Source organism: Centrocercus urophasianus, unplaced genomic scaffold, assembly GCF_019232065.1.
Source record: "Centrocercus urophasianus isolate 14NV4802_14NV808 unplaced genomic scaffold, USGS_Curo_1.0 seq_16, whole genome shotgun sequence".
Taxonomy (NCBI): Eukaryota; Metazoa; Chordata; class Aves; order Galliformes; family Phasianidae; genus Centrocercus; species Centrocercus urophasianus.
Window position 1 is genome coordinate 9,499,860 of NW_024884711.1, and position 19,310 is coordinate 9,519,169.

Below are 19,310 nucleotides of genomic sequence, written 5' to 3' on the forward strand. Positions count from 1 at the left end.
AAAAAAAAAAATTACTAGAAGCAAGAGCTAACCAGAAGGAAGGAACAGGTTGTAGGGATGGTAATCTCACTCAGCATACAAACAGATGGGGGAGTTTGTAAACTCAGAGACAGTCAAAGGATGATAACCAGATATACTCGTCCTGCAAACAAAACAGACTAGAGAATGGAAGTAGTCAAACTGGGACAAAAAGTAACTCCAACATGCGATGCATAACAGAACACTAGTGGCTACCTGGGCCTTGACATAAGTTGGGTGAACTGGAATACACTCTATAGTAAGAAAACACTCAGATATCAGGAAATACGGTGAAAGTGAGCTAATGAGCAGATTACTGAGACATAACATGCATGGCACAGAGTAGGACATAAGAGTGGAGACAGGTTAAAGTCTGGCTGTGAGTAACACAGAATGATAGGACTGACATGCAAAACATAAACATGAAGAATGATAATTTTGCATTACTGGAGAACTGAGCCTGTACTATGGAGTGTTCCACAAGGACAGCACCAATAACATCATGCAGAGATGTAGAAAGATGTAGAAAGGCAGGAAAGGCAGGAAATAGAATGCTCATAGGGGACGTTATTTATCCCTATGCAGATTGAGAGAAATGGGATATAAAGCAAAAATCCCATTTTTAGGTGCTATTTCTAGCACCTAAAAATGAACAGCTGCTTAGGAAGCCCTGAGGAGCAGATGCAACTCTTAATTTGAAATGACCGTAGAGGAGGTAGGTTGTGGGACAAATTGACAAAAGTGAACAGTAACAAATTGCAACAACAGATGGTATTCACCCTGCCTGTTCAAAAATAGCTGGCACAATCGCTGACTACACATGTTAATAAGCCTCTTTTATAAAACCAACCTTATACTGAGGACTGAGGAGGTGGCATGTGTGGTGACACTGTTATTAAAAGATTCCAGGTGAGATCCACTTATCCACAGGTCTGTAAGCCTGGTATCAAACTGTCAGAAATTACAGAAAGAGTCAAATCACTGGAAATACAGTATATGGAAAGAGCCTGGCTTTTGTGGGTTTGCCTCACAGAACTACTGGAGTTCTTTGAACAGGTCAACAAGCCTGTGGATAAGGGTGATCTGGTTAATATAGTCTGCTTGGATCTCTGAAAGGCATTTGACAGGTCCCCAACAAAAGGTTTCTTAGGAAGCTATGCAGTCATGGAGTAAAAGGAAAAAATTCTTGGATAAACAATTGGTTAGAAGAGAAAAACAGAGGGTAGAGGGCAAGATCTTTCTTTCAGCAGAGGAACAGCACCGATGGGTCTTCCACATGGAGCTCTGATGGGACCCATACTGCACGAACTACTTTTTTAAAAGAAGATGCGAAGAGGCTAAGGAGTGAGGTGAAAAGATTAGTTAGGAGAGAATATAGGGTGAGGTAATTGCAAATAACTGCAAGGAGGTCCTTATTATAATAAGTGGATGGATAATAAAACAGCAGAAGAAATTCAAAGTAGATAAATTTAGATGATGCACGTGGAAGAAAACAACTTCAGTTTCCTATTTTAAAATCATGCACTTTGTAATCCATTGTGATATTGACTGCATTTTCTTTTTTTCAAAAAAGCCAACTGAATACTAAAAAATATTATTAAAGGAGGAAGAAGTAAGAAAAGGAACTTACTGCAAATACGTCTACATATCTTCCTCTGTCAGCCCTCAAATATTTTAAGTTTCAAAACCTCAATCTCATAACTAGGCACTAGGGAAAACACAACAAAGAGTTGTAAGACAGAGGCTTCTTAATTCCAGAAATTTCAGAATAACTTGTTGCAAGCATACACCTTCTGTTTCAAGTGCAGCTATTTTAACAATTCTTTCTGATGTAAGAACTCTCACTCACCCATCCTGATAAATATGTATCTGTCTCCAAAATCCAAAGCACATTTAATATCTGTTTCATGATTTTTTTCTCTAATAACTAACTTTTCTTCTCCAATAACTAGCAATAAAATCTATTTTTATTAAAGACAAATGACTACTAGGATTATGTGCAAGAAGTATGGAACAATTAAATTCTTAAGTTCTGAATAATCATTTTTCATCAATTTGGAGGCCTTTTCAAAGATACACTCCATCAATTATGTAGAATTTACCCTGCAATTTACTGTGAACTGAACTGACAGACAAGAGTAACCAAGATACCTCAGGCAAACCAGGTCATTCAGACTTTTTCTTGCTGTTTCACAATTAAAGGTTGACCACAGAAACCCTTACTTTCTGCAGAATGACATATTTGTTTGTCTAAATATGCAGGCAATTAACATAGAGATAGCATGCATTTAAATGGAGGTCCCAGTGACCTCCATCTCCTAGCTGCAAGCTCTGCTCTGAAAGCAGACAGCTTAGCAAAAAATATTCAATTAATAAAAAACTGAAGGGCAACAAGTCCACTTTAAATCATTTAAAAATAAATAGTGTTTACTGCTCCATATTTAATAAGTTAATAAACAACAACACCATGACTAATAACATAAGCAACAAGGGCATAGGTCTGAATAATCTTAACAGAGATCATATTAAAAAAATAAGATGAAATTAAAAAAAAATCTAGTTATTTCTCTTTCATTCAGAATATTACAGAATATTCTATGAGAAATTACAGCCTGTGTTCTTGTATTTTCTGAGCCCTGTATTTCACTCCTCTTCCCATGTCCCAAACCCAACTATGACACTATAACTTGCTCCAGTTACTCAAATTTCCAATCCCAAATATTTCTTCCTCCCCTCAAACATCCATAGCTCCCTTCCAAATTATTTGTTAGGCAAGAACAGCGAAAGGTCTTGCTCAACCATAGATGAGGAAGCAGAAGTTTTCTGTGATTAAGTGGATAAGAAGTAAACTCACCCTGCACTCTGTCCCACAGGAGCATTGAGTCTCCACTCTACGTAATTACCCATCATCTGAAAAAACTTATTAACTGTTGTATTTGAAATCCCAGACCTCTGTCACATTTGCTTGAAACTGGCCAATAACTTCTGAAAACTCTGTAAACAAAACTAAACAAAACAAAAAGAAAGCTAGGCCACTTGGATATTTATCAATCAAATGAACATGTGTTTTTAAAGAGAAAAACTGAATAATTTTTATTTTTTTAATCAAACTTATAATTTGAGGGGTCTGCAGAAACCATATATCACACCAGTGCCATCTAATGGAAGAAAACATCAGCCCACCATTGGTGTTAAGGAAGACCCTGTCAGACAAGAATTAAGTCATCAAGTAGGGTTGTTTCTACCAGCCCTTATGTGGACTCCTCCTTTTCTCATGTATAAATTCAGGTCTTCACAAAACATTACGGACTTGGGCAAAAAAAAAAAAAAAAATTTAAACAAAATCATTAAAAGTTGAGATTAGAAAAAATTGTTTTGGGTTTTTTTTTTTTCTTTTTTTTTTTTTTTTTTTTTTTTTTTCATGTTATTCAGCTAAATTCAAAGTCCTAAGATTTTTACCTTTGCTACCCAAAATTAACAGTAGTTTCCTAATTTGAAGGCTCAAAAGTCCACAAGACAAGGTTGCTTTTTAAAGACAAGGTTGCTTTTTAATTGATTTATTAGTCCATAGATCCATAGATGAGCACTTAAAGCCGTATCTCTATATGCCTGACATAACCTAAATAGATGGAGCAATTACTCCTGTTCTGACTCCAGGACTAGCTTGGATAGGCTCTTTCACAGTGTTGAGCCTCATCTTTACTGTGAGAAGTTATGATTTTTCCCCTGTGCTGCACATATATTCTTACTTCAGCAACCGCCAAATGCCCAGAAAAGGAGATTTAATAAAAATGATGGCACGCTCTATTAGTGTTTTACTTTCACAGTATATTATCTACTACAAAAGAGAACATTTACTTAATTCATCGGGGTAAAATAGTTCCACCAATCAAAACAAAAGCCAGAGATGTGCAGTAATAGGGGAAAATGCAAAATGATGACTTTTCTGATTGCTGGCATAATGCGAAAGTTAAGTCACGCTATAATTAACAGATCTGATTCAGAATGGTTCCTGTTGAGTAGCCGTATTCAATAAGAGTCTGTTGATGGGATTTATTACCAAATTGTTACTATAACAAGTAAGCATTTGTTTTGCATATGCAGTGTACTCTGAGAGTGCTGGAATCTGCTCCAGTAGAAGTTAGGAGCAGGGTAATGTCCTCCTCTATGATAGCCTGAGGGCTCCCAACATTCAGCTCTTCTTTGTCTTACAACTTTTGAGCAGCTAACTTCTCAGCAGAATATTGCTGCCTTTGGGAAAGCCTTCGAGAAACCAGTGGTCAAACACAACTACAGAGATTTGAGCTGCTACACATTGGCATCAGATAAAATACAGAGGTTCAAGTTTAAGAGAAGTGATTCTGCAAGGCAGTTTAAAAAGCCAGTGCATTACAAGTAAGGTTTCAACAGAGCTGATTACAAGCCGCAGTTTCAAGACACAACATTTCTCTTCTATTCAGTTATGTGATATGAAATAGATATTTCCAAGTCTGCTGAGACCACTAAGAGCCTGCTAACATTACCCAGTCCCAAAATGCACTTCAAACACATGCCAAGCTATTGGCAAAGTTTTCTACAGACCAATGGCTCAAAACATTAATCACTGTGTATAAATTGAAATTTTACTTTTTTATTTCTCCAGTTGGAAAAAAAAAAAATTAAACCAATTATTTGCCAGTGATACGGGTCTGCAAATTTTGGAAGCAGTAAATTAAGAATAATCACAGATTAGATACGTCACAGAATATTTAAGCATCTTGGGTCTTTTTACAGAAAATATTTGCTAGGCTATGAGTTCATTTATGAAAAGATAATGATCCAGGAAATATTTTCCTTAATTGCAAAGGAGCTGTTTATGACAGTGTCTAGGGAACTAATTAGAAAGGAGTTTCATCTGTAAAGGACTAGGCTTTAAACTCAATAAGTGATTTTTAAAGGACTTGCTTGAGATAGAGCACAGTTTCCATGCAGGCAGATCTGATTTCTGAGGAGTAGCAACATTTTGCAGAAGTGGAAGCAAGTACATATCAGGTCCCCATGATGGCAGGGAGGCAGCCAGTGTTGGTATGCTCCTGCTACAGGGAATTGCTCAGCACAACTCATCAAATCCTTTTCTGTTTCACTACAGCAGATGTGGAAAGCATTCAGAAGCATGCAAATGGGAGAAAAGCTACCTCTAAAGTAAAGTGAGATTTTGTAAAAATACTTCCATATTTGCCAAAGGACATGTAGGACCTACTTGCCAACAGAACAAGTGCCAGGAAAATACTTCATCTGATAGCATCATAAGCTCCTATTGAGCGTCATTGCCTCTTTCTGTTACCAGAACATACAGAAACTTCACCAATTAAAAAAAAAAAAAGAAAGGGATGGCACCTTATAGATTTTCTAATACACACTTTAGTTTTCCATCTAGAACCTTGTAACTAAAATCAGTCATATCTGTAGAATAGCATTACAGTTCATGAGCCTGCAGATCAAACATACTTCTACTGGACATGACAGGCTGTGAACTTAAAAAACTTCCCTGTTGTGTGAACAATCTTGTGGTTTCTTATCGACAGTTCTTCTCATCGTCTTTTGACGTATCCCTCCTCGGTGCTTTTCTAAAGACAAGGGTCCAAGTCTCACTTGGTTACATAATAATATCAGTTTTTAACTTTAAAGTAAAAAAAAAAAATAATAGCAAACTCACAGCTTTACTCAAGGAAGTGAAGCAAAATTCAAAACAACAAAAAAGACCTACAAAAGGAACTCCAAACATTGAACATTTAAGCAGCCAGTTTCATGATGTTTAAATGTACATCAAGACTTCAACAAAATATTCAGCATGGCAAATTGGCCTTTTTCTTCAACATTTGAAAACAAATAAAAAAATCAATTAAGCATTAAAGGAAGAAACGTAATTTTAAAATATTCTCAGTAGCAGTTCCCCAAAACAAGTGACAAATTGAAAGAGGGCTCTGCATTACTTCTAGTGGGCATTAATGCTATACTACTCAGTCTACCTCAGCAGCAGGACTGACCTGGGGGCACTAGTGAAGACTCTCTGGATTTGTCAGCTAGTTTGCTAACAAAATTTGGCACCACTATGTACAGCTCGTACTCTCTGTTTAAGAAACCTGGGACTCAATGAGCTGGGACTGCTACAGGCAGAGATGGATTAGCAGAGACATACATAAAACTTGTTGACTGCATGCCCACACTCAGCATCTAGCCAACCTTCTCAAATGCCTCACTGTCTTCTGATCCACCAAATTAAAATATTCCATGTTGCTACACTTTTAGTAACTTCTGAACTCTTATGCCACTTACTACGTAAAACTTTGGAATGGAACAAAAAAAAAAAAGAAAGAAAGAAAAAAATGCAAACAAACAAAATTAACGCACAAAAAGTCACCACATCTATTGTCTGTTCTGGCATCGAAAATAGGATTGATTTATTTTTACGCAAGTCAAGAGTTTCAAAATTAAATAAGTCTGTTTTACAAATTATTTACTTTCTACAAGATCCATTTCCCCTTGAAGCACGCTGTGCATGCCCTCCTAGTGTGAACAGTTTACAGTCTGTGATCAAGCACAGACCTACTTGGCTGGATTTTTTTCCCTCTCAAAATGGCAATTCTGAGAATCATAAATAACACAGCACAGTTATTGCAATTTGAGCTTATTCCCAATAAATAAAATTAGCTAAGCAGTTTTCTATGCAGCTTAGCTCTTTCTTTGCTAGCTTATGATTTCACGTTGACCTGCTTCATGTTGCTAGTCACAATCAAATTCTGCCACTGCAAGTATAAAATGAAGAACATAAATTAATGAATGCTTAGTGAAAAATGCATACATTCAAGTGATCACAAATAAGCTCTAATCTTCATAGGATATTTTAAAAGAAAAAAAAAACTTAAAATTTAAAATTATATATTGCCTAATATAGATTCCAGCGTCCATCTGTTATACACTACAAAGTTCTGTTTATCAGAACACTAAAGCGGAAACCTCCTCATCATTAAGCCCCAAATGATCAGAATACTTAGGGATGCTGCTAAACTTAAGCAGTTGAGCAGCACCGCTGACTTAAAACACAAGGCAGGACAGATTCCTTTGGGGAGTTATGAAGCAGCAGTTTATCAATCCATTCCAATTATCTCCAACACTTACAATAAGCCTTCAGTTATCTCATTTTTGTTTCATAAACAGTTCTCTTATGAAACAGGTCATGGCAAAGTTTAAGTCTTGGTCTAAAAACAGCAGAGCAACCAGAGAAATAAAATTGTATGGGATATATGGTGAGTTAACACAGATAACCTAATGGCATGTTTTGACCATAAACCCACTGCAATCCTAATGAATGTGTATCTACATTCTCCGGGTCTGAACTTTAAAAGTAAATAGATCATTGCTAAGACTTACTGACAAGAAAAAATGTCATAATGAAATATTAAAATTATAAATAGAGTCTCTATAGTACTCCTCATGTTAGACCCATTTTTCTCTTAAGACCAACACTTCCACTCAACAAATCAAGTCACGTTCAGTTTGAAAAAAAAAAAATACACATAAAATGAAGAACACGTAGTTGAAGTGTTTGTCTCCTACACATTACTGTGATTCATAGCTTTTATTTATTTAAAAAAAGAATTCCCACAGGTGGGACTTCAGACTTTAAGTCATTTTTCCAGGCTGATCTTCTAAGGTCCTAGCAAAATGCTCAGAATAATGTGAGCTCCTGATTAAACCAGGAAGTAAATCTGTATGCATGCAATTAAAGTGTCTGCAAGGGCAGATGCAGATGACAGTAATTCATACTCTAAGAAATGGGCTTGTGTATTTGGCAGATTAACTGTTCTGTATTCCACTGCAATGAGGTATGGAAACTGTACTGTGAAACAGCCATTACTCATTCCCTCTGCTCCAAGCACGTAGGTCTATCAAAGTCGAGCCAGGCTGGAGAGGGCAAGGGGCGACTGCTGGAAAGAGAAGAGCCTACGTGTTTCAGATTAACACTTCCCTTGAATGGCTTCTTTTATTTAATTTCCCCTACTTTTTAAATTAGCAAGTACAGTAGGCCCAGAAGGGAAATGCGCAACGGGAAGAGGGAGAGAGAGGGAAAAAGCAAAAGCAGCCAAAACTCTCCAACTTGTTCATTAGGGTTTTTGTGTTTGAACATCTGAATGAATCATGTGTCTGTTTTTCATTATTCTCCATATGTGATTGTTGCCTGCTTTGTTCATTGATTTCTGGCTACTTTGACATGACTGCGCTCATTTTGTTTTACATATTGTTCTCTTACAGAGTGATTGTTGCTTCTAGTATGTCTCACTTAGTATTTATGCCACCAACAAAGACTAATCTTTAAATGAGAAGTTACGTCAAAAGCATTCCCTTGTTAACTCCCTTGAAGCATATATGATTTCTTCAGACCGACTGCTTAATTCATACCAGGAGTAAATCCTCAGATGACACTATTCCTTAGCACGCCAGTAATGTAGCAGGTATCACAAGGGATACTGAAGGGTGACGTACTGTCCATTTTTCAGAGTGTCTTCTGCATTTTTCAAAGAGGAAACCTAACACTTTTTGCTAACCAGAAGTCTATTTTAACTGATTTGCACATTTATACAAATGGTACTTGAAACAATTTGTTTGTTGTATACACTATTTTATATTTTTAGGTCTACTCTACACCTTGGAAAAAAACATGAATGAGGCTGAAATAGATTTTGAAATCTCCAATCACGATTTCTTGTATCATTGACATGAGGGTAATCTTCATCACTGTATGAACAGCAGAGGATGATGGGATCATTTAACAGGATAGCTCATACTTTGGGAAAGATGTGTGATAATCAAAAGACTGGGAAGGAGCAAACAAAATGCCTGCTGTTTGTTTGCCTGCTTGATTTAAAGGACTGGATGTAGGCCCCGGTGAATTAGAGATATGTCAACTTAGATTTAACTTCCGGAAAAATCTTTCAACAAATTGTAAATAAACCAATTCACAGTGCCTCAAAGGCACCAGGTGATGAGTATCACACAGCATTGATTAGAAAGAATAAATGTCACGCTGCATCTCCATCCAAACACAGGTAACTAAGTTCCATGGAGAGGTAAATACTGTATGTTTCAATCAAAACTTGGTTGTCCCTCATAACATGAAGAGATGGAAGAAAAACGACCTAGCTAAAACTGCTGTGACGTAGGTGCCAAACTGACTGGCACATCCAATTTAAAAATAAAGTTCTCAGTGGCTCACTGTTAAACTATCTGGTATGCCAAGAAGGTTTCCTCATATGTCTCTCCCATGCCTGTTATTATTCTGTCTTTTCCAAATTATCTTGTCCAGTGGATTATAGAAATCATTTATTAACTGTGAAGAGGATACCTAAGAGGTAAGTGCTGTAAGCACTCTGAAGGACTTAAGGCTTGAGAATAATCTTGACAAATTAAGGAGCAGCCAGGAAAAAAAGACGACAAAATTCAATGCAGACAAATGAAAAGTACTAGCCTTAGGAGGGAATAATGAGCAGCACAAAGAAGAGCACACAGTAAGGAATGCCTGGCTGGCAGCAACGCCTGAGAAGAGAACAACAGAACCAAGGGGCTGCTGAGAATCTCTTAGCAACACCCTCATACAGCATATGTTCTCATACAACACCATCGAAAGTACACTTAAACTTTAAATATACATAGTTCTTTATATGTATAAATAAACAAACAGGGGAGCCACACGATCACACAGAATACAAATGAAATAAACACTCCATGTTATTTAAAACGGCCAGACTCAGGCTGACTGACATTCTGTGCCTGGCTCTGAGGGCTTCTGGTTAGAAGTGAACTAATTAGATAGAGAGACTGGTGAAGTGCAATATAAGAAACTTGAAACAGATTGCTTTTCAGGAAGGAGTGAAAGATCCAATGTATAATCTAAAGAAAGATCAGATAGTTGCATAGCAGTCTTCAAATATATGTTTGCTGCAAAGAAGAAAGGAATAAACTGTTCTGCATCAACTGGGAAGTAAGAAAAGAAGCAATAAACTCAAATTGCATAAAGAGAGATTTGGGTTAGATATTAGGAAATACTTTATTACAGTAGAACAGCAAGCAATGTTGCAGCTTGCCTGAAGAGCTTGCGGAGCCTCCACGACTGGAAGCGTCCAGGCATGAGAGAGGCAAACATCCGCCAACATACTGGTCCTGGCCTGGGGCAGAGGAATGGACATGATGCCTTCCTCACATCCCTTCCATTTTGATGCCTGTCAGACTATTTTTTTTTTCCCCAGTAATCTCAGTGAAGAGGAAGGAAATTGTAGCCAGCCTTTAAAGAAGCAAAACTTCTTTTTGTGCCATGAAGCATTCTGTTAATAAACCCAATTATGTTTACGATCTTTTAATGGCACCACTTATGTCATAAAGATCCATAGTTGCAAATACAAATAATATATCTCTCTGCCCTACAGTGTAATAACACAGCATAAAAGCAAACTTTCACAGAATTCTAACTTACTGTTGTATGGCTTCAACTACAATAATATCAAAACAGACTACAATATAAAGAATGCCAAACCAAGATGTGTATCTTTCTCAAACTTTTACCATTCATATTCCTCACAATCTTTTCATTTCACACCTTTGTGTTTTGTGAGGAAATCCATGCCTTTTCTTCTATACTTCAGGCAATAGGAATTGAAAGAAGCTCAGATCACGCGATACCATGTTTGTAGGAGTGGTTACAATCAAACATCTGTTGTGGAAAGAAAAGGCGTGAAGGACAAAAAGGACAATCATTTAGCCTGTTTCCAAAAGATTCACTCCATTAACCTTGAGGCTCCTGCCTGAAGCATCTATGGTTAAGATCACAGTGGTCCCAATCAAGATCAGCAGGGGCAAATAATTTCTCCCTTCCACAGACTTCATTTAACTATTTAATATATTTACAGACCAGTTCAAATCCAATTCCATATGCCTGCTTTGTGTTTCCATTTCAAATGGACAACTTAAAAGCCTGGTAGATGAGAAGCTGGACATGAGCAGGCAGTGTGCACTTGCAACCTGGAAGATCAACTGTGTTCTGGGCTGAATTACAAGAACAGTGGCCAGCAGGAAGAGGGAGGTGACTGTCCCCCTCTACTCGGCTCTTGCAAGGCCCCATCTGAAGTTTTGTGTCCAGGCCTGGGGCCCCTTGCACAAGAAGGACATGGAGCCCTTGGAGCAGGTCCAGAGGAGGGCCACTAAGATGATCAGAGGGCTGAGCACCTCTCCTATGAATAAAGGTTGAGGGAACTGGGCTTGTTTAACTTGGAGAAAAGTAGGCTCCGAGGAGACCTCATTGTAGTCTTTCAATATTTGAAACGAGCATATTAACAGGAAGGAGAATGCTTACAAGGGTAGATAGTGAAAGGACAAAGCGGAATGATTTTAAACTAAGGGGAGGTTTAGGTTGGATATTAGCAGGAAGTTTTCCATACAGAATGACACACTGGAACAGACTGCCCAAGGAGGTTGTGGATGCCCTATTCTTGGAGGCACTCAAGGCCAGGCTGGATGTGGCTCTGGGCAGCCTGGTCTGGTGGTTGGCGACTCTGCACATAGCAGGGGGTTGAAACTAGACTATGGTTCTTTTCAAACCAGGCCATTCTATGAATCCATGATTATAGGAAAAGATGAAAAAAATGAGAGTTGACACACAAGAGAACAGAGAACACCTCAAACTTGCATTGTGATAAGAAGGAGGTAATACAACCTAAATGTTCCTGTCCACAGAGTAAAGTTTTAGCTGCAGTCTGGCCCAGGCTTATACCAACCTACCGAACTGCAGACCTCCTTCGTCTTATCTTTCACGTCTGCAACCCAGGTCCTCCAGCTCCCCTTGTGCTAAGCCCCAGCTTCTTCTTGCTCCAAGATCACATCTCCAACCACTCCTAATGCAAAGCCCCTCCTATCCCACCATGTTACAGTTCAGAGCAACACTTTCTCCTTGTCAAACCAGCTTAGAGCCCTTTGATCTGCTCTGCCCCTTTTGTAGCTCCTAGTCTTTTCATTTGCTGCTAGTTTTCCTTTCTCTATAGGTCGCCATACCACACTCTTTCTCCAAAACCCAAACCTCCTGGCTATGCAGCCAGCAGCTGGTACACCCATTTCCTTCTGGCTCAGAAACTGCAGCATTTGCTTCTATGGCCCCCCATGCCAGTTTCCTGCACTTGGCCTAGTCCATACCTCCCACGGGAGTATTCCTCCATAAAATAAAATAAAACAAAACAATAAACAAAACCAAAGACCAAAGCTGTTTCTCCCTATGTTTTTTCAAAGTTATATGGACAGCGATGTTATAAAAAATCTGCTTTCACAGGGCACCAAGGAAAGGAAAAGCAAGTCCAGACAAAAACAAATGTATGGCAATGCTGTTTCTGATGATGCCTCATAACCTATTGGGCTGGTGGAGTTTTCTAAAACTAACAACGGTAATTTTCCAACCTTCTTTTTCAAGTAGCTAACGAATGCTGCTGCTGACAGGCAACTGATAAAGGCACACAGTTCCAGAAACATCAATGATGCCCTTCGTACATCCGGCAGGATTTTTCACCTTCTCACAGTTTGCCCAAGTGTCTTTCTCTGATGCTTCTCTTCGGAATTCATCTTGTCACCAGTGAGATATTTCTGTACGCAGTGTTCATACTAACTCACACAGAAATATGGTCCACGACATTTGTCCTATCAGAAGAATCCACTCAGTAGATTCTATTACTCCAAAAGGATTCTGTATATCACTAGCATAATGTTACAGACTTTTAAAGCAAAGGTCCCCACCATACAACTCATTGCTTTTCAGACTAGTAAATGAATAACAATTCCCTCCCTAAGATAATTCTACATGCTCGCCAATATTTAACTATGCTCATTTGGCTATATGTACACATATATGTATATCAAACATGTTATATTTCACTTAAAAGTTTAAGATATTAGCAAAAAATTAAGAAAGAAATAAAAACGTAAAACTGGAAAATGAATCATTCTCATATCTTGGTATTGCAATTGGAAGATACATTTGTGTCACAAATAATTTCTACTTCCATTAGTGTAGACCAAGACTATATAGAAACAGAAAAATTAAACCAGGTTTTGCTTGGGAAATTTTTCCCATAGGCTTCTCATTTTTACATCAGAAATCAATTTGAATCACTAATGGTATCATTCAAATCAGATGGCACTATGTAGTTAGAAGGTAATTTACTTTTCTGCTGAAGCAATTTGATACTTGTTCTGACTTGTGATTTTCATTTTGTTTGTTAATGAAAAAAATTAATGAGTAATGTCACTGGAAACACAACTCAAAGCATTGGCATTATTAAATATGTTTGCAAGATACTTTACATTATGCTGATTGCAGTGTTGTAGCAATAGCCTTGGCAGCCAAGCCACCAGTCAATCACTCAAATAATGAACTCGCAAGGCAGACTTTTTGCACATACCTTTGCACTGATTTGTGTTTTTGTCAAGAATTGCCTTTGTTGATACAATTTTCCCATACCTAAAGAGAAAACAAAAAAAACAGAAACACGTTATTGTATTTTTATATAACACATATCATATATCCAACACACAAAACATTTCAAGAACTGTAGATCTCCTTCTTGGATGAGTGTATGTCTGATACTCCTGGAGACATTCCTTCTGCCACTGCAGTTCAACAAACACCTTTAGAGTTCATTTGTAAAGCACTTATCCTCTGCCACAGCCTGTTTACCTCTGGCCACTGCACTACCGCTAACATAAGTGTCTGATACAGAGTCAATTGTAGGGCATCAGCACTGCTGACGATGCTTTTTTGATTATGTTAGTTAGGCTTCCTTAAAAATATTTTTTCATTTCTAGCTGCCTAGGAAAATTTGTTGTAATACAGATGGACTAGATCCAACAACAACGCGGGAGGTATCATCATTTATTTGCATGTATATGTATGTATATACACTCTAAACTTCTGTTTTAGATAAACAGAAACTTTTGAGATTTATATCCATCTCCCAGGTCTAAGATGAATGCTAGAATTTATTTGAACATATCAAACCTCACACAGACAGCACAGCACTGCACCAAAACTTGAATTAGGGCACATACAAGTTGTTAAATTAAGCAGTTAAACCAGAAAACAGCTATGTTACATCTTACAGAGATTTAAACTAAAAACGCAGATTTAATGGTCACAGTCACTAATCCCAAGTGAACGATCACAGAAGGCCATTCATAGCTGAACGCAACACTTCAGGAGAATGAGAACAGTGATTTTATTCCTCTAGTCACTGTCTTATTTTGGTCACTGCCACTGCTTCACCAAAGAGACCTTTCTCCAAAATGTCCCTTGTCCAATTTTTTTTTTTAATTTATTTTTTTAACCATTACAGCTACTCTGACAGATCAAGTTTTCACTTGGAAAACTCCATGATACACAACTTCCACTATTAATGAAGAACATATTACTATAAAAGACAATAATAGAACTGCATCTTCTAATGGCAAAACGAAACACTAGCTACATTCTTTTACATGGGTGAAATCAACAGAACATTGTGAACTGCCAAAGTGCAGTAGACCAATTTTTATTTGATTAATGTTTATTAACAGCAATATAAATTTGGCATTAGTAGCTTCTATCTAAATTCCAGAAACCAGGATATGGAAATCCTGCTGCAATTATCTTCTCTGGCTCAGGACCCATGTCTACTACTATACAGAAGTGAAAAAAAGTCCAAGTGCTGGTAGAGCATTGTACTGTATACTATCTGACCTACAATTATATAAATATATGCAGAAAATTGGAATAAAAATAAAAACATTTAAAAATAGGAAGAAATTAAAAAAAAAAAGAAAATGAAAGAAAAAATGAAGAAAGAAAAAAGGAAAAAAAAAAAAAAAGATACAGAAAAAAAAAATAGGAAAAAGATAAGAAAGTACAGATAACCAAAGAGAGAATAGAACCAGCACTCAAGGAGAAAACGGGATCTTTGAGTTTCAGACAGGCATCCAGTGAACACTTAAATATCATCAAAGGGGAGCAGCACCAACAGGAAAGACTGGGAACAGCCTACATAAATTGGAACCGGTAAAGATTTGAGGCACTTCTGCATCTGAAAGACAAAGTTCTCAGCTGAACTCTCCACATTAGAGGTAACTCATTAGTACTTAGATAAAGTACTTTAGATAAAGGCCACCATCTCTCTTTGTCTTGTTTTTGTGACTGACCAAACTGCCACTTTCTACTGTCACTGTTATTAATTTCTCTAAGAACCAGAAAAAAAAAAAATTTCTTTCCATTTGACTTTCACCTTAGGCAGAAAAATGCTTTGCTTTCCTCTCCTTCAACTGAAACCATTCTGAAGGCAGGCAAACTGACCTAAAAACATTAACAGTTTGTGCAACCATCTTTCAGGAGACTTTTTTTTTTATACCCCCTGGCTCTGTAGACAGGCAGAATTTTGTACTCTGGGAGCAGACACAATCCAATGCACACCTACCACCATGTGTAAATGGACAGGTAGCTGTAGGTCTACTTTGCCATAGCTGGCACCACTCCAAGAGCTTACATAACAGGTTTAATGTTAACTGTGAGATCACATGCTTTCCTAACCTCAGGTGTTTTCAGAATTGAGGCCTTTATACTCACTTATGTTCCACTTAGTTTTATAATTCTTCATAGTAATACCTGGAGTTGACTTTGGCCTCAAAGACGTTAGGGCACACATCTTAAGCAAGCGCAGTCAAATTCTCTGCCAGTATGATTTATGGTTGCTCAGTGGGCCAGTTTACCCAACAGGAAACTTGGCCTGTGCAGTGCATCTTCATTTATTTGATTTATTTAGATTTAAAATTGACTACATGAAAAACATGCAAAAACATGCCTATCTTGTACAGCAAAGGGCTTCTGACAGATATATGGAAAAAGAATCCAGCAAAAATCAGTGGCTAACCCACAACAACCTCAAATAAAACACAACCCCTACCTAAACTTCCGCCAACAAAAACTAACACCCAGCCTCCATTTCAGTTCAGCCACTCCTAATGAATTGATATGTTGTTTCATCCAAGTCACCTCAAAGTTGACATTTCTTGCCAGCAAAGACAGACATTTGTGGTTGCCCTGCTTTTATTACAGATTTCGTAAAGTTATTTGCTGCATACTGTGATCCTGCAAATTCTTAGCTACACTAGAGATTTCACTCACAGAAGCAATCCTGTTCAGTCCAGAAGTTTCCTCCAACACGTAGTTACATGCACATTACCTTTGTGTTTGCAAATACAGCCATCTGAGTACCGAGAGGTGCCACAACAACAAATACCATTACGGGCAATTAGCCATATGCAGCCAATTTAATCAACACTATAAACTCTGAGATTTTCCACAATAAAGTCACTGGAATTAATTTAGACACTATTTTCCTAAATATTTCAAGTAATTATTTCACAGTAATCAGAACATCAGTCCTGATGAAGAACGTTAGCTTGTGTGCTGCATGAAATCAGGAACATATTTTGCTCCTATAAATGCAGACATGTTTCTTTTTTGCACATACAGAGAGCGGTACCAAGTTATGCCTCATCTCCAAAGGTGATGGCTTTTCATTTAGCTATGGTTTCCTCCAAGTGAAAGTACCAAAAATATATTCCTCAGTAACACTGCCCACAGAAATAAGAATAAACTGCATTGCAGGAGACAGCTTCCTGCTTTCTTATATTTAAAAAGATATCACTATACAATCCAACAGCCTGCACCTCTGCTTCAGGAGTGGTACCATTAACCTAACTGATACTAGGTATAGGTCACACGTCATGAGAAAACATGATCACTATTTAATTTCCTCACAAGTTACAATGCACAGAGGTATTCTTTTCAAGATTTTGAAAGAAAAATTCTAGTCAGAAAAAAGATAATTACGGAGTTCCGTTCATTGCAATCCCTTACCACCAACCTTTTGATATAATGACTGAATCATTAAGGATAATCTACTGCAACAGAGAATCCAAGAGAAAAAATGCTATGAATCTGAGAAAAACACCTCAAGAATGTATTTAGTGAACATCTGAAACAGAATTTTTCTCCAAAAGATTTCCAGACAGACAATGCATTGGTTTTCATTACATTCCTCCCTAAGCATTATTTAAATGTGTTTTCATTTGGTTTCATCCTTTTTTATTTATTTATTTTAATAAATCCTCTTAATCCTGTATCCAATGATGCTTTCAACAGTTTTTCATTTAATAATTTTCATTTAAGACCAGGTGGTCAAGTGTTTGAGAAATTTTCCATATGAGGAGCAACTGCATAGACAAGGACTTAAGCTCATTAAAGAAGGGCCTGTGCAGTGAAATGAGGACTAGTTGTCTTCATTGTTCCTCATAATATATAACGTCTGACAACTAAATTACAAGACGAGCAGTGTAAAAAATTGAAGATTCTTCACCAGAAGGTGAAATATACATGTAGAACTCATTGACCACAGAACGTGCCAAGGCCTCACAGAGTGTATCTTTACAGAAAGCTATTAGACAACCTCTGGGCTGGTAGATCTGTCCGAAAAAATATATATATATATCGCTACATATAGTCTTTCAAGAACCAAATTCCATTGCACCCCACATTTTCCACCTACTCAGCAAGCTCTGGAAAGATGCAAACAATGCAGAATGAACTCCTTAATGTACATCAGAGCTGCAGTACAAATAGATCATTTTGAGAGCTTTCTGGCAAGCAGTCGATCAGCACTTACACTGCAGACAAGGGTGACCACTTGTTCCTGGGTTGCTATTTGATAACTACTGCTAAAATCCTTTCTGAAGGAAGCACTTGAGTTGTAAGTGATACCTCCTGCAAGATGCGAGAAACTTTCCCTTCACCCACAGAGATCTGAAACTGATAGGAATTTGCTATCTTACAGCACTCAAGGGAGTAAGGCCATTTCTGCTTGTGCCTCCAGGAATTTAAGGGTGCAGGGGAAAGCAAGTGTGTTATTAGAATTGAGAGAAAAATGAGATTCAGCTGGGAGCAGGCTCAAGGTGGAGGAACCAAGGACCATTCACCCTCCTCCTGAGAAGGAGACAAACCAAGGAAGAAAGCTTGCTTGGGGACTAGTACCACAAAAAGCCATGGATTAGAAGACAGAATGTCCTGGGAAGCCAGACTGGCCAGGCTACTCAAGCTTTTCACCTTTTTCATGTTGCTAAAAAAAACGAAAGCACGAGGGAGAAGTCCTTTTATTCTCTCCTTCAAGCTAGCTTTCAAGCTGGCCATGGCTGGTCTTGTAACACAAAATGGTTATCAGACCAGACAGGCCAAGGTCCTCATCCAGCTTGCTACCACAGGTATGATGCCCCTCTCCATCCAACTATGACAGAAGGTCACAGACACCTACTAAACACGCCTTTTGCTCCTTTCCAGTCATTACCTGTGTTTTAAATAAACATGAAACTTGGGATTCCAACCTGATCAACCTCTTCACAGAGTTCTTCCTTGCTTAGTTAAACCAACGGAGCTTGCCTGCATTTCTAAGCATTTAGGTAACAGTATATGCCTTTATCTTGGGAGCTTTTGTTATTGTATTGACCAGAAGTAATTGGATATAGGTAAGAAACTCTGAGGCTTTCATTCTTGTGAATCAATACATAAATAGTGTAACTGGGTTTATTTTGCTTAAAAGTAGACTCTATTAGGAAAAATTATGGATTTCTGGGTGGGGAAAAAAAGCCAACATTATGAAAGTCTATAATACAGAAGGAATTGCTACTGGGTTTCTTGCAAAGATATTTTTCCTACAATGCCCTCCCCCATATACCCAACACATCCAAATGCACACAGAAGGGAAGCTCACTCAGAAAAGTTCTCTCCATTACCAGAGACGGGGCTTGCTTATCGTAGTTTCTTCTGCATATTAATTTAAAGAGAAAAAGAAATTGGAGAGGGACAGAGAGCTTAAGACCAAACTCTCTTTTTATTCATACAGGTCTGAAATAACTACATTCATCCAATTCAAACCACTTTCTCGTTTCACTAACCAGCTCACTGCTTGGAGCATGGTGGTTGCAGGGAGCCTACAATGTACTAGATTAACAAGACCTTACTTTTGCCCAAAAGTTAGAGTTTAACCTCTGTCTTCTCCACTTCTTTCAGTATGATTTTCAAGTTTACAAAAGTCACTTCTTTGCAGACTACAATATAAGTTACCACAGGAATTTAAAATAACAACTTGTCCAAGAGTTTCAAAGAAAAAAGGGTGTCTTTCTGAAGTCTTTTGGCCGTTCAT

General features: G+C 37.8%; 1 protein-coding gene across 6 annotated transcripts in view; it reads right to left on the reverse strand.

The window, feature by feature from the left end:
- The window catches only part of RBMS3 (RNA binding motif single stranded interacting protein 3), a 493,774-nt gene that overhangs the window by 307,517 nt on the left and 166,947 nt on the right, over window positions 1-19,310 (reverse strand). For all 6 annotated transcript variants that reach the window (XM_042817114.1, XM_042817117.1, XM_042817116.1 and 3 more), the window contains exon 3: window positions 13,491-13,549. In XM_042817114.1, the coding sequence (XP_042673048.1) occupies window positions 13,491-13,549 (59 nt within the window). The remainder of the gene's footprint in view (window positions 1-13,490; window positions 13,550-19,310) is intronic.